General features: G+C 31.1%; 1 protein-coding gene across 3 annotated transcripts in view; it reads left to right on the forward strand.

The window, feature by feature from the left end:
* The window catches only part of dac (dachshund family transcription factor), an 82,696-nt gene that overhangs the window by 20,607 nt on the left and 40,386 nt on the right, over window positions 1–21,703 (forward strand). For 2 of the 3 annotated variants that reach the window (XM_070636467.1, XM_070636468.1), the window contains exon 2: window positions 484–510. The exons of the other annotated variant lie outside the window; for it this stretch is intronic. In XM_070636467.1, coding sequence (XP_070492568.1) covers window positions 484–510 — 27 coding nt within the window. The remainder of the gene's footprint in view (window positions 1–483; window positions 511–21,703) is intronic. 3 annotated transcript variants of the gene reach the window in all.

Genomic DNA, 21,703 nt, shown 5'->3' on the forward strand with positions numbered 1-21,703 from the left:
TAACTGTATTCAATCCTTTACGTCTGTCAAGACCTGAGTTCGATTCCTATCAAATGGTTATCTCTCTGCAGATATGACAAGCATTCACACAATGCCAATGCTCATGATTTAACAAATAGCTAGTGTCAAAATCCGAGACATCCCGGTATGTCTATACAATTCTTAAGTTTATGTCCTTCTTCTTGATGTCATAATTGAACGTATCCATTTTATTAAAAAATTCAAATAATTTTTTACCGTTACATATTTCACATTCATTAATTTCTCTTAAATATTCATTAATCTCATACTTTTTAATTGCATTTATTATTCATTTTATTAAATAGATGTCGTTGATGTTGTATGTTGCCTGTTTCTATAATTTTTTTTAGACCAAAAATTCTCAAAATTCAAAATTTTTTTGCATTTTTTTTTTTAAATCAACCAAAAAATTTAAATGGCTTTCATTGAAACATATCTTCGATCTTTTTCTTCTAATTTCAGATGCTTGTCAATTAAACCACCTGAGAGGTATGAATCATGTTGATAGCCATTTAGATTCTCGATAACTTTCAAATAAGCACACATCAACGCACATCGTAACTGCTTGTATCTCGGCACTATTTCATGGATGGTGTGGATGGGCTATGGGAATACTGAAAGAGAGAGATTTTATCACTAACCAAATCACACTAACGCAAGTTTTTCAGATATAATTTAAATTTTTGATTTTCAGGTTGCTATTTTCCTTTGTTTTGCTGCTTAGATAGTGGATGGGGATCGTTTGTAAATTACGTAACGCTTACTTACTTTACTTACTGGAACCATGCTCCGCCTTGGAGCCTAGGTTGCTACAAAATGACTTCCATCTGACTCTATTGCTAGCCGACTCACAAAGATGTACAAATTCTCAGTTTTGGCGTCTAGCTGGCATTCCTTCATCACCATCCTACGCCATGCTGCTCTTGGAGCACCAAGACGCATAGAATGGTTGCAAATTTTGCTACTGAGCACACATTTTGATTCATGATTTTATAACAAAGCGTTACGTAATTTTCGAACGTTCCCACACTCAAAATCAAATGACATTTGATGCGCTACACTGATGACCCCTTTCAAAAATAGAACCAATTTCATTTTTCAATTTAAATTAATCAAATTAAGAGACTTTTTCAAATTAATAATATTTTCATGATTAAGATATCCTCGGAGTGATGAGAGGCAAAAGCCAAACCCCTTTTCCAAATGTTGATGTTGCGGTCTAATGATCACCTAATTGCCGTCTAACACTTTACTTTTTTCAACAGTTGAAAAAATGTAAATAAAAATCTTCTTTTTTATATTATAATCGACTAAATAACCCCAACTGTGCATAATAAAGGCCGCATGCACGATATAGAGAGAATATCTGAAAGAAGACACACACAAAAAAAGTAAACAACAACAGTTTCTAAACCGTTTCAATTTTCACAGTCGCTTGATTGAAAAATCGATAGAAACTAATGAATTTTTTAAAGCGTTAAAAAGTCAATGAGCCACATGAGTTGATTTTTTTGTATATCAAGTCTCTGTCTTTTAATAGGTCGTCAAACATGTGTGAAAAAAGTATTCTTTCTAAGCCATTGGATGAAAATTCCAACATATCACTCAATAAAGCTAGTCAGGATATACAAAAAAAAGGAATATTATCGTAATGATCAGTGAGAGAGATAGAGAGTGTCAATTCCTAATGAGATTTAAGATATGTGTTTGTATCCGACTAATAAATTTCACATTTCCAGCATCTCACTCCTTAAAAATTTCTTCATCATGTCACATAAATAGAATTCATTCATTTATCTATCTATCTATCCGGAGTCTCCTACTAGCATACTTGTCGAATTAATTATCTATTTAGTAAGTGTTAGGAAAAAAAGATGTTGGAATTAATGAAGTGTGATATAGGAAAAAAAGAGGCAAAAAAAAATTGAGAGAAATGCCAACCCCACAAGAATAATTTCAACATGTGTATCGTGTATGTTTAATGATGAACGGCAAATATGTAGAGCAGAAAAAATTTCTTTAATATTTAGCGCATTTTTTCTGACTTTCGAGGATGCAAAAAACTCATTCAAATAGCACAAAGTTGGTTGATCGATCCAAAATCAGGCACAAAGCTGACATGACTGATACATTTGATGTCGAATTCGTTTTAAATCCGAAACCACCTCAGAGTCAGGGCAGGCAGAATTTAGGATCAATTAATTGACATGGACGAATGATTTCAAAATGCAGGTCTACAGCTTAGGCTGTACCTTAGCCGAAAACTGCAGGTCTGCGTACCTAAAATGCAGGAAATTCAAGCCTATGGCTCTTGGCTGAACCCTAAATCATAGATAACAACTCTATAAACATACTCAAAACTCTAGCAATTCTGACACACATATAAGCTCACCCATACTTGTTAATCATTCACTAAATCCAATTGGTGTCATAAAAGAAATGAAAAACGTACATTTTTACTCTTAATTAAACAATTTTTATCAACAACCTTTTCACATTAATGTAGCTTTAATAAGGGAAAATTACATGAAAGAAATGTAGATTTTATCAATGAATTTGAGTTTGTTTCAACTTCGGAATGGATTTCAAATGAAGGTTGTGTAATTTTGTTGAGAACCACGATAGAAATTGCAAAAGTTTTGAAAGTGTTAATTTTGTTTTTATTGCCATTTAAGTTAAAGTTCTCAACTAGGTAACTGTGGTGTCGGATTAAAGTGTAATCTGGGATTTCGAGCCAAATGGAGGCGATTTTACCATTACGAGAGCAAAGTCTATGTGGTATAGTGGAAAAGTAGCAGATCTGATATCTGAAATTCTCTCATTTGTAAGAATTTGGGTTCGATTCCCAATAGGAACTAATTTGCCAATTATTGCATAGATTGTGAAATATAGTTAAAATTCGACTAGCTCTTAGCTAAGTTTAAAGGATTTTGGTTACTTTGAGATGATCTAAAGACATTACAGTAACTCATTTACATTCTACATTTAAGCAAGAATAGAGCCATTATTGCTCATAAGCGATCTGAAACCATTTGACTAGTTGAAACTTACAAAACCATATAAAAGTAAATTTTAACTCTAGTCTGATCCAAAATCAAGTTTCAAACCAATTCCACATCAGCATTGCTCTCATCCTACACCATAAAAATAATTAATAGAACTAAAATTGACTCAAATATCCATATACTCACCATATAGAATCATTCATCCACAAAAATGATAAATGAAGGAGTTCAAAATAGTAAATTCAAAGATGATAAAATTCACTAAAATGATAAATTGGAATTTAATTAACTCTTTTTTACTTATTCTTAATGCTTTCACCACAAAACTTCCTTGCCTGATTCTTTCATATTCTTCTTTAATAGGCTATAACAACAATTCATTTGTCTTCCGAGAGAGAATAACTCATGTACATAATAAGATGTATTATAGACCTTGTTGTGTAATTCACATCCATATTGTAACTTGTTCTGTTCAATAGGTATAAGTTTTTGGAGAGAAATAGATGAGAATGTGGAAAGACAAAGATGTTTTAATCTTTTTTTACTAAAACCTAATCTGCTACGTTGTTTAGGAATGGAAAGGAAAAGGGGGAATTGATGATTTATTTGAGTCTTTCTTGTAGGTTATGTGTAATTTGTTCAGAATGAATTTTAGTATTAAAGGGTTCAAGATTTGATTTTAAACGACTCGTTGTGTACGGGTTTCTTAAATTAATTAAGGAATTTCAGTTTTCGGCCTTAGAAATGGGTCAAAAGATCCGTCATGCCGAATCGTACAATGCAGCGAATCGCAATTTTTACCGTAAAATTGAATCAGCATCAGTCGCCTCGGCAATTTTAGGATACTGTTCTTACTGTTGATATGATGACATGAGCAGCACCTTAGGGAACATGCCGTGATATTCGGACATATTTCCGTCAGAGCACCTTCACGTCATTTTATCATCGAAGCAATGTACTCGGGCTCTAATGACTACATTGTGCTCCACCGGATTATTTACTAGTTTCTCACCTTGCAGCTTCCTACTCCCAGATTGAATATGTTTTTACAGCTGCAAAGTTAGCCTCCTCAAAAGTTCTTCTTATGCAAAACCAAAACAGATTTTCTAGAAGAACTATGCAATGGCAACTGCCCAAATTCTGTATATCTATCATGTATTTTTCTCTCCTTAATTCCAATTCTTTGTTATTACATAATGTTTATGAAGAAGAATTGTTTTTATGAGAATCAAGAAAAACATGCCATTTTCATGTATTTATGCTGTATTGTTATTTAATAACAAAAAAAGGATATTTTTTTGATACATGCGTACATTAGAAATGTTATTAAGTCAGACAGAAAGAAAAAAAAAGTATAAATACATTGAATATGGGACTAGAAAATAGACACCTTGTGTCTACCGTAAATACATACATATCTATATCTTCCTATCTAAATTCACAATAACCATTCTTTCATGGTCTCATGTCATGCATAAAATGCGATATGTGTCTATGCATAATACAACAGCGGCAAAATAACAACAACAGAATGACAACATAACAATCACATACATTTTGTTGCAATTTATCATTTCAAGTGGTATAAGTAGCAAGAACATACCTTCGACTTTTTTTTATTCTGTCTTTTACTTCCTCACACTTTTTTATTTTGCCATTAACATTTCAGAATTATATGTAAAGAATTGAGAACAAGAGATTGACAACAAAGTGAGCACAAGGCAAGGCGACGAGTGGAAGGAAAACAAATTTCATTGTGCAATTTTCTGCTTATGGTTTACGGATTTAGTCTTTGTGAAATTGGAAAGAGGGTGAAAGTTTTTGTGTGTTGATTTAAAATACGAAAATAATATTTTTTTATTGCGGTACTAAAAGTGGGGGGACTTGAGCATGTATGATGCTGAATTGGTTTTCTGATAATGTGGAAATTTTAAGATTTTTATAGATTTTCAAATTTCATAGATTGCACTTAATGGTCATTGACAAAGAAGTCTCTGGTAAAAACTCTTGCTGTCTGCTGAGGGTTCCCGAGACCTCGACCAACACATTCCAGTCTCAGGGTTCTAGATTTGGCGAGACTGGAACTTCGAAGAATTCTCCTGTATTCTTGGTCAGGGCCCACATGTAATTTTCCGTATGTATTAAATTGATATTCTTGGATATGAATGTCTAGGTCTCGAAAATTCATCAATTCTGAGACAGGAAGTCAGAACCTGAATTTAAAACCATATAAAGCTCAGATTCTACGATATTACAGTACTGCAAGGTCCAGAGTTCATTCCAGATCATGTATAATTTTCTCCGCTTTCGGGTCGATTGGGTATATCAAGCAGTACTTAAAATATTCCCTCACCTAGAACATCCTCACTTACTCAACCAACTGTCTAACTAACTCTACAACCTTAATCAGCCCTGAACTTGTTCTAAACATAATTATAGAAAATGTCAATGACAATTTCAACTTCCTATTTTATTACCATTGCCCCTGTGTGTGAAAAATGTCATCATATGCTGTCGCACACACAACAATCATAAAAGAAATCATCATCATCAAAACAGTCACAGTAATAATAGCTGTGCTGAATCAGTTGAAAAAAAAAGTACATAATAAATTTATTTCTTTTATGATTGCGTGACAGTAGAGCTGAAAAATACTGAAACATGATTTTCTGCATGTAATTTTCATTATTGCTGTTGCTACTCACTTACTTACTCACTCAATTTTACATTTATAATGTAAATAATGTAGAATAAAAAAAAAGTCAAGTCTCTTATTTTCATATGGGGATTTTTTTTTAAATCGTACACAGATATGAGTTGCTATACAACACCGTAAGGTGGATGTTCCCTTATGTATTTTACAACAGAAAATTTTCTCCTTTTGCGTAATAAAATATTCAAAATTAAATTAAATATTTCATATGTAGATTATGTAAAATGAAAATTCTTTTTTGGCTTTTCATTTTCATTTGAAATTGAGAATTTTTCTTCTGCAAAGCTAATCATAAATTAATGCGTTTCCATTATTAACCAACATAGAATTACTTACATTTCATGACTTTTTATGCTATCTCATTCTCATACGTGATTATTCTTAATATGTGATGAATATTGCATAGAGTTTTTGAAGAAGTTTGAGAGTTCTCATATTTATTTCAAATCTGAGGATAGAAACTTGAATATGATTTTGATTAAATATTTAAAAATTCTGTTCTTATTATGGAAATTTTAATTGCTATTATCAGATTTGTTGATTTCACATGAGAAATTTGAGTATTTTTGGATCGGAAATGAGAAATGAGTATCCAGGGTGGAGCTGAAAACTTCTGGGATGCAAGGGGAGAAATGAGTTAATTTCTCTTAATTTTAAATTTTTTTGGGTATATTTTCAAGTTTGAGATCATTTACCCGAGCAACACAAATAAAAAAGGCTCTATTACGGGAACATTTAATAACTGACGTCATTTGACTGAGCGAAACTCAATTTTACCTGAAAAATGAGTCGAGTTAACCCTAACTGCAGGGGCGTAGCCAGAATGTTTTTAGAGTTTTGGCATCTTGTTCTCGAGAAACCTAAGTAAATTGAAGAAGACGTTCATGGGTCTTACCCCCAAACCTCCCCATCGTTTATAAATCAAATGCACCTTTAAATGCACTTACAGTTAATATGTCGATGAAACAGTGATCTAGCGAACAAGTAGGACTTTAGGATGAGCCTCACTGAGGTGGCTTTCGTTTAGTGACAATAATTGAAACTGTGACGGAGAGTAATGATGAAGCCTTCTATTTTATATCGCATTGTTCAAGCAAGTTACAAGCAAATACTGCATAGTACTCGAGCGACACAAATGATAAAGGCTGCGCTTAACCTGTTTTATTAACACTTAATAGAAGCCGTCTATTTTTGTCAGCCATATGGATGTGCCGTTCGGGGTTCTACTCAAGTACTACGCTAAATCAGCACACCTATTTTATTAGATATTTATTTACTCCTAAATCTTTTCCGAGCATCCATTTCATTTTACTTTTTCATTTCCAATATATCCATAAATGAAAAGTAATGATGCACAGCAATTTTAATGATAAATCAACATTAAAATGAGAAATAAAACCGAAACAAAAATAGAATAAAAAAAGCTCCAACATGGGGTGGGAGTTGCAGCATCCGAATCAAAGTGTGCCCATAAATTTTCCATTTCCATTTACAAAGAAAAATTATGAATATTTCAAATAAAATGAAAAAGAAAAACAGTGAAAATGAAATGAAGAAGAAAAAAACAGAAGTTCATTTAAATTAAATCGTTCATTTATCATCATTTTCATCTCCTTTTGCCTCTTCTATGCGGAATATTTTCTTCACTTTAATGTTATAGACACACAAGTTAAAATCAGTGAGTTCGGGGAGGGCCAGCCAGAAGCAAATGAATGAGAAATTTGTTCATTTATTAATGCTGAGGCTGAACTTCAACCTCATTTTTTATGCTAGATATTTTCATTGCCTTTCTTAAAAAAATGAGAATATTTTTACAGATTTTAACATTCCGATTGTGTTTTGTTAGCTATTAATATTAATAGAGCGGGTTTAATGACTTTTTTAAGAAATGGAAAAAAAAATTGTCTGAATTTGGGAATTTTAATGTAAATCATGAAGCAGACCAAATGTTCTGACTGGAAAGAGACACACAGTTGTGTTGCTGGTCATGTTTTTAAGTCTTCTGAGCAACACAAATGCTGAAGGCACCACTAAGCCTCTTTTGTCAATACCAAATGGAAGTTACATCCATCTGGCTGTCAAAACTAGTCGCCTTCTATTTACTTACTTAATAGACTGGTCTACACATCAATTTGATCCATGGTCGCTTTCGAAGATGACTTAAATTTTCCTATGGTCGGCTGATGTGACTTGAGTTCAACAGCTTCTTTCCATGAATTCTTTGGACGTTCTTGTTATCTTTTGTCATCTAGAATTGATGATCTTATTTAGAGAAGCTTCTACAGGCCTTCTTACTGGAGGTGCCTTCAAAACTCCGTATCCGACCAATCTTCATTTATGTCACTCAGGAGACTTAAATACATGACCAGCAACACAACTGTGTGTGTCTCATTCCATCCATCACTAAATTTTATGATTTCTTACAAATACTTGAAATATTCATCAATAAATATCCCTAATTGGGGTAGAAGACATAAAGGATTACGACCAGTTTTACAACATGTAGTCTTCAAAAGTCTTACAATTTCACATTCATTTCCATAATATCGTCCTTAAAAATATTTCTAAAAAACAATTAAATTTTAGTCAATATGTTGCACTGGCATTGATTCATAACTGGTATTAAAGGCAGAATAACAATTAAATATGGAAAAAGAAAATTTCCTTTCCTCATACTTTTATAAAAGTGCTTAATAAGCAAGAAAAGTGTAATTTTAGTAGACAACAATATGCCTTATGCATGTACATTTGTATCTCATGATATATTTAATAGGTAATTTAATATGTAAATGGCTTTTCTTTCCATTTTTCTGCCTTGCTAAAAATTTTATCATCCTTTCTTATATTAAAATTGTGCCTCACTGACTGCCTTTTCTGTCATGTTATTATTATTAAATACAAAAAAATGAAATGCAATTCCTTTCTTATTATTATTTAACCCTTCCTTTATTTTATGCCTTTATTGTACACTAAGAACTCAACTCAACTTTTATGGAAAAATCTCTGTGAAAATTCCTTTTTCATATTTTTTAATGTTACTGTATGTGGTAAGCATAAAGAAGTTTTATTTCGGGGGCTGAAATAGAAATAGAAATGAAAATGTAAGCAGGATGTCCCAATCATATTAAATTTCATACACATATCTTTTTATGTCTTTTAATGAGACATAAGGAATCCAAAATTGTTGTTGAAATTGAATATTCATTCTTTTGTTCTATGAGATGTTGCTTCTTTTTTTCTCCTTCCGTTTTATGGAAATGGAAATAAAAATTCTTGAGGTATGTCGTATTTAAAAGAGCATGAAACCACCACCCACAAATGAAAGGTATGCATATGTTACATGTGAAGTTAGTTGAGAGAAATGGAAGTTGAAATAAAATTCAAAGGGGTTCAGTTCCTTTTAAGTTTTTTTTGGAATTTTATTCGAAAATTTGAATTTTCTTAGAAGGAAAATTTTGCATGATTTTTGGTGGATTTTATGGTAATTTTATACGATTTTGAGAGTTTTAGTTTGAGACTTATATACTTACTGGAACCATGCTTCGCTTTGGAGCATAGGTTGCTACAAAAGGCCTTCTATCTGACTCTATTGATTGCGGAATCAGAAACTTGTACAAATTCTCAATTTACAGACTTCTGTATTTAATTTGAACATCTTAGATAGTCTTGTTTCTCATGAAATACATACATGAATCTGAAGCAGATCCCACCAAAGTAGTCACTTGATTCATCATCGTCCTTAAATAATTCATTCTATTTTCCGAGGTTTTATTCCCGAAATCTCAGGTGATTTGATGGAATAGTCAATATCAGAGCCACTATGACGTACACCAGTGCTTCTCAAGCTGTAACTTGAGTCTAGTGTGACTAGTGTCTCGAGAAACACTTCAGCTGTTCTGTCAAAAATAACAGAATAGGGTCAAGATTTTTCCTTTTCATACAAACATTCCCAATATGGATAATACAGTCATTCAGACTTGAATTCAAAGACCATCACAAAATATATGTATTAATGCACAATTCTCTCACAAGCCACCAAGTAGAAAATTACCAGAACTTAAATCAGAACCTTTTTTTAAATTCCATGCTAATTCTCATGGAAAACTAAATCTAAACAATAACCAAAAAACAAGAAAATTAAGGCAAAGTTATGAAAATTCCACAACCCGGAATATTACATGTGTTTTATTGCCCAAGACAAAAAAGGCAACATAAAAATGTTATTCAATCCAAAAAAATGTTTATGTTTCCCTTCGTCTTTCCGATTCATTTCAATCCCTTTATTGTGTCGAGTTAAGAAGATCATATTTAAAAGTTACTTAACTCCCACTTACCTACCTCTCTCTGGGGACATAAGCTTGTGCTGGAAAAATTTCTTGAAATCTGAGAAACTTTTTAAATTTTTTCTGTAAAAACAAAGACAAAAAATAATTTTTTTGTCATTGGAATGAAATTAATTAATTGATAAGGGTAAAGGCGGTCTCTCATTACAACTTCCCTTCCATTTCAAAATCTCTCTGTATCATAAAATATTTTTTAAGATTTATGCCCACAACTTTAATTCAATAATACAAAACGAAGGAGATTTTTTTTCTCTTTATAATCCACCCTCGCACGCAAATTTAATGCCCATAATAGGAGCCGACTTCTTTATATCTTTGCTATGATGAAAAAGAAATGAGGTAGAGTAGTCGATGAGATGAAGAATGTTTTGGTGCTCTTGTTGTTGTATGGCGCATTTGGCATGAAATTTGGTACAATATTTAAAAATCTTTGAGGGCCTTGGTCTATATTGAGTCTGTACCCAAGTGGAACATGGTCTGATTTGTCGACATTATGTTATGCTCCGTGAAACTCAAGAGTATAACTAGACATACGGTCGATTAATCGCAATCTGTTTCACTTACGTGACTCTAGCTGTAATATAGTTCGAATTGCTTCTGATAGCATTGCGGGGCATTTTCAAGTGCAACCTAGTAAATCATAACCTAATAATAGTAATAATAAGCTAGTATTTCTGGTGCTGCACTGTAAGAATTCCAAAACGATTACATTGCCCATTAGACGATAGGTTGGACTAATGCATCATAATTGGAACAACTAATGCATCTAGGGTAACATAGTTGCACCAGACAATTCAATTTATTTTACTATGTCACAAGACATAGATTTATCGAAATAAAGTACCCATGGAATTTCAGCTCTAAGGTAGGGTACAAAGCCTAGTTGCTGAACCTCTATGCTACACCAGACAAAACACCTGGATAAAACATCAAAAATTAATTTCACACTATTAGCGTTTTAGACAAGGAAATTATCTACATTTTTTAAAAAAATCTTACAACATCTAATAAATTTTTTGTGTTATATATTTCTTAAATAATCCAAAAAATAATTACATCGAGTACATTTTGAAATCCTTATATTATAAAGAAATTTTAAAATAAACAAATCGTTAAAAAAGTACGAATTTCGTGAATTTTCAGATTTTGTAAGAAAAATATTGCTTAAGAACTAGTCATTAACTGGTTATTAACTAGTTATACCGTATTTTTGTCCATTCAGGGTAATAGAGCATTATCACAGCCTTTATCTTCGCAATATGAACCTCTATGCTACTCTTATATAACCTTGACAAAACACCTTAAATTATTAAAACCTCAAAAAATCGCGTGAAATCTTCACACTCGGAAGTAATTAGCGCATTAGCAATTTACCTCAAAAAATGGCTATTAAGGAAATATTTGGCTTGCTACATTTTTTTAAAAAAATCTTGCAACATGCTAATACAATTTTTTAGCATTTTTATTCCTCCTTAAATAATAAGCAAAAGAGATTTACGTATGATATTGTATCTATCCATGAATATTATTATTGCTGTTATTTATAAAAGTGATTTTCTTTTCCTTTTGTCGGCCTCCTTTATGGTCGAATCCGAACAATAGATTTTTTTTTTTGAAATGTACACACAGATAATGTTAAAAAGAAGAAAGGCAAAAGAATATTATTAATAAATGCCGCAAAAATGAAATGTATGAGAAGAACTCAGCACACATAACACAGGAGGTATATGTGTGTCTTAAAAAAAAAGTATAAAATTCACTAATAAATGTGTGTATGAAGGAGATACTGCAATGAATGATGAATAAAAAGGAGAATGAAAAAAAAATTTGAATTTGTGTGCCTTTTGTTATAGAATCTATTTGTTATACTTATTATATTCCTCCGATATTTTTCTATTGTACGATGAGGCGCAGTGTAAACATAATAAATATATAAAAAAAGCCTAATCATTCATTTGATTTGAATATACCTTTTAACTGCTACTAGATGGCTATTGTCGAAATATTGTAAAGATTTAATTCAATATTAATTCGTTTTTTTGATTTATCATCTTTTATGCCTCTCATTTCTTCTTTTATCTTTCTCATTTTAATTTGACTCTAGTTTTTTGATGGGTTTTGTGGAAAGAACATGACTTTTGTAGACAGTTTGTCTGGTATTATTGGCAATGGTATGTAATTTGCTTAGCATACTAAACCAGTGGTGCTTAAATTGCCAGTTTTTCTAGTACTTTGTGACCTTTGTAGTGCTGCGCACATTATGATTATGATACTGAAGTCGATATTGTGAGTAATGTACTAATATTACACAGAGATGCCCAAGACATGTATTTACTTTATTACAATGTTAAATTTAATACAAATTTAACTTGAATATTAAAATTTAAATATTCTTACTGGCATCACTGGTCGCAGATCAATTGAGATCCATGGCCTATATATCGATGATGGTTCTATCGTTGTCTAACACTTACCAATCACCCATTGCAAGTGAAATGCTGTCTCTATCAAAGATTACTCCTAAATTGATTCAGATTTGTTTTATTTTGATGAAAATTGTAAACAAAAACTGAACGTGTCCTTTATATTTCACCTCAACAATTTCACCACATTCAACTTTCAAATCTAATTAATCCGTTAAAATTCAAATTCTAAAATAACGTTCAATTTCACAAACAAATGAAAAATCAACAAGGAATTATTCAATACTTATCTTAATAAATCTACGACACTGCTCTATGCGTTCAAGAACAATACCTCTAATTATCTTCCTACTCACCACAACTTCAAGCAATATCGCTCTCCACTTTCATCTCCTCCCCATTTGTCCTTCTCAATTTCTTTTATTTATCTCTATTCAATTTCTTTATGTCGATCAAAAAAATTTTCAATATTCATACTCACATTTATTAAATGTATCTTTGACTTACTGATATGTTTTCGTTTTCAAAAATGTTAATTTACCTGGTCGGTGCTCTTTGAAATTGATTTTTTTAGAGGCAAAGAACAATGAGAATGTGAAGACATCAATTGAAATGTTTGATTTGAATCAGAAGTTTTCTATTGAAGATAATAATAATTTGTAATCGATTCCAAAGACTTCTATTGTTGGTTGTAAAGTCAATAATGAGAGGCTTTTGTGGATTTTAGTTATAATTGGGAAGAATAAAGTTTTGGTGGATGATTTTGAAGATCTTGGCAAAAATACTTTATAGATTGATACCTCGCAAGGCATACAGCATAGAAATGATCGAAAATCCAATTTTAAGCTAGAGAGGTTCTGGTTCTAGGCAAGATAAGGTGATATCCGATCTAAAATTAGATTCACGTTGGTTTAGGACTGGGTTTTAGGCTATTCAAGCCTATTTACTTTCCAGGTACATCCTGGAGTGCGTTAAACTAAGAATATTTTCAAATTGACAGGTTTTTAATTGACAAGCTGTAAAACTAGGCCTAAGAACTTCTTGACAGACCACAATGACTTAAGTCGTCATTAGAATTACTCAACAGGACAAATCAAATCCTGTCTACTTGATGCCTCATTAGAATCAGCTGAATTGCCTAATTTCTCCTATATTTTACATCCTTTTACATTAATTATTCATGCCACTTCTCATCAATACTACAAAACAGTCTGAATTGATATGTGAATTGAGATAGATTGATATAGATTAGCAACATCATGGCATGATCTTGACCACCTCTCGCCTCACGTCTATTCCAATCTCTTTTATTCAATCTATGAAACAGAAGAAGTAAATAGTCATGAAAATGCAAAAGAATAAATTTTATTTTTAATGACTTCGCAGCAATTTCTTTTGATTTTTCATCAATCTCATGAAAGATTTAATTGTTTCAAGCTCAACAACATAAGTTTGAAATAATTCATTAGTAAGACATGTGTATGTATGTATTGATCCAACCGAAAATATTTTGAAAGACTATTCATAATTATTATTATTTCTTGTTCTCTTGTTCATTCCACGTCTATAATCGCTTTTTGAAAATCTATAAAAAAAAGAGCCATTTCAAAGAATACACTTGGCGGAGGTTAAAAAAGCATATCAAATTGAAATTCGTTTCGAGCGCGTGAAAGGCTCCGACAAAGTTTTTTTTGGATATAACTTTTTTTGTTTTTTAGGAAAGAAAGCCATTCTGCGTTATGTGTGAGAACAGTACAAAGAAGTATCTTTTAATTTGTAATGGGAAAATTGAAATAAGACATTTTAATTATTGTATCTTGTTGCTCTCATGCACAGTCAGAAATCTTTGCACTAAAATCTCTCTTTTACTTTTTTTCATTAATCCGTTTGCTAAACTAACCACAAGCACACTTGATTCAATAAAGTCTTTTCTTTTCAAAACAAAAATTATCTACGATGGAAGAAAAAAAAATGTTCACAGCAGCAGTTGATGGCGCCGTTTTGAGAAAATTTGTGTTTTCTTACAATTAATAGGCACGGGCATTAAGTTATTGTCTCTTATGAAGCATGCTTTAATGAAATTGAGATGTATTTTTGAAGGCAATTTGGGAGTTTCATTGAGTCTCATTCTTTCAAGTTGGTGACGAATTTAAGCAGGCGACACAAAGGAGGCGAATGAATACATTCATTAAGTCATAAGGACGGATTTTACTGAATGAACAAAAATACGATTTAACTGGTTGAAGGCAATTTAATGACTAGTTCATATCTAATTTAAAGGTTTTGTCCATTCGGGTATTAAATCCAATTTGACTCTCGAAAAAGTGAGTTCTCAACAAAACTTGAGTTAGGTACAAACTCTATTTATTCAGAACTGTAGGACTAAAAGGTGTTATAGAACAGATTCTTGCTCGCCGTACCTAGCTCATAGAGCTGGGCCCTCAAGCATTAAATGTATTCAGAGCAACCTAAAGCCGTAAATATGCTTCAAAATCAACACTCACGGCACGGTACGCTCAGAGTAACTTAGCGTCTTAGCGTTAATTCGACCACAAAGCGATTTATGTTATGTTTCTAATGTATAGGCTGTACTGATCGAGTATCATGCCATTTTGCAAATTTTAAATTCAAAATTTTGGTTCAAATATCCACCAAAAAATGTCACTTAAATTAAATCATAGTGTGTCGTGAATTTTTCGGTTTATTGCCTTCTTTAAAAAGTTTGAACTAATGTGTTGTAAAGCATAGTTTAATGAAAATTTGGAACAGGATAATAGTATCTAAAGTATCAAATCAAATGAAGATCACACCATGTGAGTTCGTATTCTACAAAAGACCATTCTATCGTTCATTAGAGCTAAGGATTCCCAATGCCGAGACTGAGACTTCTCGGGTCTCAAGAATTTGTCGAGACCGAGACTTCGGGAAACCTTAATTAGAAAATCTCAGAAAAGACGCAATCAGCCATTAAAAATAAACCTCAAATGACTTTCCTACTTCACTAATGCTTTTTATTGTTCCAACTTAAAACTTCACGAGTCTTTACTCTCTTTAAAACTTTTTTTTTTGTATATCGATTATCATCTCAGGTTCGTGTTTTGTCAAGTTTTTCTTTACTTTAATTAATTTTGTGCGGCTTCCCCAAAAAGGGAAACAGATAAGACGACCAAGAAAGGAACAAAAGAGCTCAGACTTGAAAAATATTACAAAATATATGAAAAAAAAAGAAAAATCTTAAAGAATAATGAGACAAAAGAGCGCAAGAAGAAGAAGAAGTTGTGGCAACAAAACAACAAAAATCGATACAAAAGAGGAGGGAAAAATTCTTTTTCGCCCCAGTTTTCATGCCGCATCATAATCACTTTTGTGATAATACCTAAGTGCCTCTTCTCTTCTTTTTTTCATCGCTCCTATATATAGCAATTTCATGTCATACATACATACCATACCATACACTTAATAGGCTTGATAGTTTGTGAAAATCATAAAAATTATCACTCTGTTATCAGTAAAATTTATGATGACACGTCTGGTTGTGTAAACTCAATAGGAATGTTGGTTCTATGAGATAAATGTACTATTTGATCACGAAATCTTCTTATGGGTAAGACGAAGAAAAAAAAATACATTAATAAGAAGTAGGGAAATAAAACTAAATTAAATCTGGTAGCAACGTTTAGTAAATATGTAATTGCCTTTTCCTGTGTTTGCCATTCATATAGTGCGTATTTATCTTCTTGTAGTTTTTATGGCTGTTTCTCTCACTTATTGATACCGTGTAGCATGCATACCTTGACTATCTCTCTACTCTGCATGAATGGAAATCTTTTATTCTTTATTTTTTTTGGTGAGGATTACATGCATTACGTTACATTACATTCGGAAAAATGAAAAGTCTCCCACAGCGTTTCCATTCAACATGAGCTAAAATATTTTTATTGTGTCTGTGGATGAGATTAACAATGCATTTCAACAAATGGATATAAAAACTTTTTTTTTAAATGCTGTTCCTTTGTTTGCTCAATCACTTTGGGATGGTTTGTTATTCATAATTTAAAATTTAATTTTGTTTGTCTTTGGAATTTTGATGGATGATTGCAATTTTTTGCAATTCTATTGGGATGCAGGATATAACTTATTAGCAATAGCTTGAATCAAATGATACGATTCAAGTCTGTCCAAGGAACATACACAGAAACCTATTCGTGCATCTAGATTATATCATAAATGCTAGTATTCAGTGATACTAATCCAATCAGTGATCACCAAAATGCCCATATGACCACCAATGTAATGAATATTTTCCTGAAGTATATGATGAGATACTAACCTAGACCACGACAGCATTCGAAATGCCAGTTTCCGAGTATAAATGGCTGCGATAATTTGACATAGGTCAATATGCTTTAACCTGATATACATATTACTTGACATATGGTCCACTACTCTGTACTTTAGTTTGTCAAGTCATGATCTCAACTAGATGGCCGAATATCACAAGTCAATTTATCGATCAAAAATTCGACCCCAAGTCGGCATGAATATGACTTGGTGCCAAGATTTGGTTTCAATTTGCTTTGACCGATTTGTGCTATTCGGGATGTTGTCTGGATTAGACAAAATCCTTGTAGATGTCTATTTGTCCATATAGTACACAAATTTAATTTGAAATCAATGTGTCCAATTTGCATCATGAATATGACGAAATTTTGAATAAGCTTTAAAATTTTAATCCGAATTCAAACCTCTTGCTTTAAACAGTTCCTTGTTATTCGCTGTAAGACTCCTATTGTCTTGTTACTTCCCTACTCTCATCATCTTACGCTTCATGAAATTTATCTTTTAGCAAACAAAAGTCGTCATACACACATGTTTTTGTGCCGGTTCCTGTAATTTTTATTTGATTTTCAATTACATTTCTCACAAAGCTCTTTGCCTCACACTTTACGGTCGCACATTTATCTTCTCTTGCTTTACTTTACTTACTTTTTTTGGGAAGATGTACGAGCAAATAATTGAGCTCGGAAATGACACAATTTTTATTTAATTCTTCCTTCTTCTTGCATCGTTTTGTGGCGTCTACAACTGTCTTGAAATGAGATTAAGATTTATTGCAGTTGGAAACCTTCTTTATTGTGGTTGCTCTTTGTATTTGTGTTTATAAAAATTCTACTCTTTATACACATTTTGTGATGTTTGTTCTTTAATTAAATTGTTGCTCTTTATTATCATATTTTACTTATAATTCTTTTTTATTTCGTGTATGTGGATTTAATTAACGGTTAATGAGATCTTCTTACTTAATTTCGATCGATTATTTTAGATAAAATTGTGTAGCTTTCCGTTTTGTTTCAATTATTTCACGATTAATAAGTTTATGTGCCGGTATAAAAAATGATTTTAATTATGGTCGTAAAGTTTTGAGGCATATTTAAATCTCGTTTGAGCTTATTGCACATCTGATGAAGCAAATACTTTGTAAATTTGTTTTTGCATCTTACTGAAAATTTTATTCAGTTTTAAATTTTATAAAAATAAATTCTCAAAATATCAAAATCATTTTTAAAATTTTTTAAAAATTCAAAATAAAATTTTGAACAAGTTTCTTAAAGTTTTCAAAAAAAATCTAAAACTAAAATTTAAAAATGTTGAAACAAAGTTTTTAAATCTTTAAAAGATTTTGAAACAAAACTTAAAATTTAAAAGAATTTGAAACAAAACTTAGAGTTTTAAAAATGTTTTAAAATTAAAAAATTGATCAATTTTAAAATTTTAAAAAATCAAAAATCAAATTTAAATTTTTTTAGAAATTTAAAACGTTGAAAAATATTTAAATTTCCAAAAAATTTGAAATTCTTAAGATTTTAATAAGATTTAAAATGAAAAAAATTAAAAAATTTTTAAAAATTTAAATTTTTAAGTTTTTAAATTTTAAAAATTATTTTGACATTTTTTAAATTTATTACAAATTTCAAATTTGAATTGAAAAGTCAAACTTTATCTCAAAACAATCTAAATTACAAAACTCTTTAAATTAAACAAATTTCACCTTGAAACAATTTTAAAATTCATTCAAAACTGGCGCTATGAAAATGTTAACTATATTAATCTCCTTAAATTGATTAATTGAAATAATGAGATTAAAATTTAAGAAGTAAAATGATTTGTTTGCTAAATGTATTAAAATATTAATTGAATATCTCGAAATATCATTAAGCATTGGAATTAAATTTTAATTTTGATCTGTAAACAGTTGGAATTCCAAAAACAAAAAATTAATCGAATTGAATTATTGCTGATTTGTTTAATTAATAATCGTGGTTAAAATGGGGATTTGAGTGTTGTGAGAGAATTTTTAAAATAGATAAAGCCAAGTGAATCTTTTAGGCATTGAAATGTGATGTTCAGATGAGGAAGGAGGGGGAGGTTATTGGGTAACCTTCTTAGACTGAGGGAAGGGGAGGGACTGAAAGTGATTTTTGTTGCATTTTAGACCATTTTTCATTAAAATTTTGTTGTAGAGTGGGTTGAGATTCAAAAAGTCATTTCTATGCGTTACGTAACATATGAACAACCCCTAAATAGCCAAAATATTCAAAATTAATAAATCTTTTTCTCAATAAAATTTAACTTTGAATGAAATTCAAACAAAAATTCCGATAAATCAATAATCTTTCATAAATTACTCCCTTTGTATTTCATAAATTTATCAAACGCAAAAGAATATTTTTTAATCTAAGCATAACAATCAGTAAATTCCGTATTACAATACAAAAATGAAGAACAAAAAAAATATGAAAAATTCTATAAAAAATATTATTTTTTTCCCATTACAAACAAAATGTTATCGAAAATTACATTCCAATTTAACTTCTTTTCCGTAATATGAATTTTTTTCTGCTTTTTGAATTATTGCTTCCGAACTGACCCTTTGAATATATCAATTTATAAAGTAATGTCTATATTATGGATATGGATGATGAAAAGAATTTTCTTCTGCATTTTTTGGTTGAAACGCCTTGAAGAAATAAATTTATAAAAAAATATAAGAATTGAATTGTAAGAAAGTGGAAAAAGGGGTTGAGCATAAAGGAAAAGTATAACGAATTTAGAACAGTACATACGTAAATATATCTTGTTTCAATAACAATAGTCATAAATGTATTTATTACTTGCAAGTTTTTTTGGTAAAAAAATAATAATTGAATGAATTTTGTAGCTCATTTTGCTGAATGTTCAATTTTAGACAATTACGTGCAGTACAATAGAGTCGACAAGACATTGAAACAATTCCGCGCTTAGGCTGCATTTAAGGTTATCCTGACGGCTATTCGACTGCTTATTTCGGTCCATTTTAAAAGAATATAATGTAACAAGCTCTAGTCGTTTATTTGTTCCAAAATCCGGCATCAGGATGACATGGTTAGTTAACTAGCTAGTTAGTTATTTCGCTGATCATACAGATCAGCTGTGATTCATGTCATCTCTCTGTTGAATGTCTAAAACTGGCTCTTTCGCTGGCTGCCCTTTGTCAATTGCCAATACCAAGTGCTACACTGTCTCTATCGACTGCCTCCTTTTAAGAATTATTTGCTTCACTCGTATCAACCTCGTGCTCTTTTGTCATCCACAAAATCAGTCTTAAAAGCTTTACTAATGAGAGTATCACTAGGTCTCCTCATCTAGGGAGGTCATGGATCACAATTGATCTGTTCACCTGCGAAATAAGCTAGATCTACTAACAAAGTGTCCTACCCACTAACTATGACACAGTGCCGATTTTAAATCAAATTTCGTTACTTAGTCAGAGTCGATCTAGTCACCGATTTGTGCTATTCAGAACTGCTTTTCCACATAATTCCAAAAATAACACAATTGTTTCGCTTCATTCTCTTCAAATCGACATAAACAGTTCAACTTGCTTAGTAAAATTGTTCATTTTACTGTCTTATAAGCCTCCCCACACCAACCAGCTACCGTCATATATATTTATTGTATCGAGAAATATACACAGTCAGAGAAAATTTTCTCGAGGAAAATTTATTAATATCATAAATAATATTTATAGTGTTGGCTGGTATGTATGGCATAAGAAACAGTATATATAAGATTCCTTATAAGTTTAATTAAGTTGTAATAAAGAAGGATATAGACGAAGAAACAAAAAAAGGAGTCGTAAATAACTATGAGGTCGAATTCTGCAAAATTATATAGTCATTCGCACTATGCGTTTCAATAAATTCAAATTTAATATCTCTCTCTTCATGCCTATTCTATATTAGGGAATTATGAACCGTGAAGAAGTGCCTTGAATGTGCCAAAATATAATAAAGATTTGTTTGCTCCGCACTTTTTATTTTTTTTTTGTGTCTTCCATGTGCACTTTGTGTGTGGCAATTTTTCACGGATCATTTGCACTTTCAATTTCTTTATGCTCCCAAAATTTCAAGAACTTGGGGCATCTGGCACCAAAAAAAAAATAATAAAACCTGTTTGGTGTCACTTCATATAATTTCCTTTTCATATTATCCAGAGAATTATTGAGAATATAAAAAATGATTGAGTGAAATTAAAGCGAAAATAAATGACAATTTGATTCTTGAGAGGGGTCGTCGTGCATCTCGGCTGTGTTCAGTGGTTGGAAATACAAACAGATTCGAAACAAAAAAATTGTTCTTCTTATCTCTCACTTTTTTATGTGTGCTTCTAATTCCTACAAAAATTACAAGGAATACAGAACGAAAAAGAAAACAGCCAGCAGCAGCAGATAAAGTCCATCTCCATAAAAAACGATGATGAAAAAACTAATAATAATAAAAATGAAATTCATTGCTCATTTGAGTAGAAAATTAAAAGGAAAAAAAAGGCAACAAAATTCAATATTTTTTTTTTGTTCAGATTCTTTTTCGGCTTTTCCATCCATTTGATTTTTATTCACTTATTGAGGACTTATGAAATTTGAAAAGTTATGATTTGACATTTTCTCTCTATCTCCCCATTCTATTTATTTATTCTTCAACTGGCCCTGACTGAATATTTTTTGCCAAAAAATACAATTTTCAGATTTTACGATCCGTAAAAAATCAAAAAAAGATATTTTGATGTGTGTTGATGATTTTTTGTGTAAAATTGGAAGTAAAATATTATATCCAAATTTGATTTTATAATAAAATTGACTACTACATTGTGGATTTTTAG

Source organism: Chironomus tepperi, unplaced genomic scaffold, assembly GCF_022539635.2.
Source record: "Chironomus tepperi strain 1889 unplaced genomic scaffold, CSIRO-AGI_Ctep_v1 contig_128, whole genome shotgun sequence".
NCBI classification, from domain to species: Eukaryota; Metazoa; Arthropoda; class Insecta; order Diptera; family Chironomidae; genus Chironomus; species Chironomus tepperi.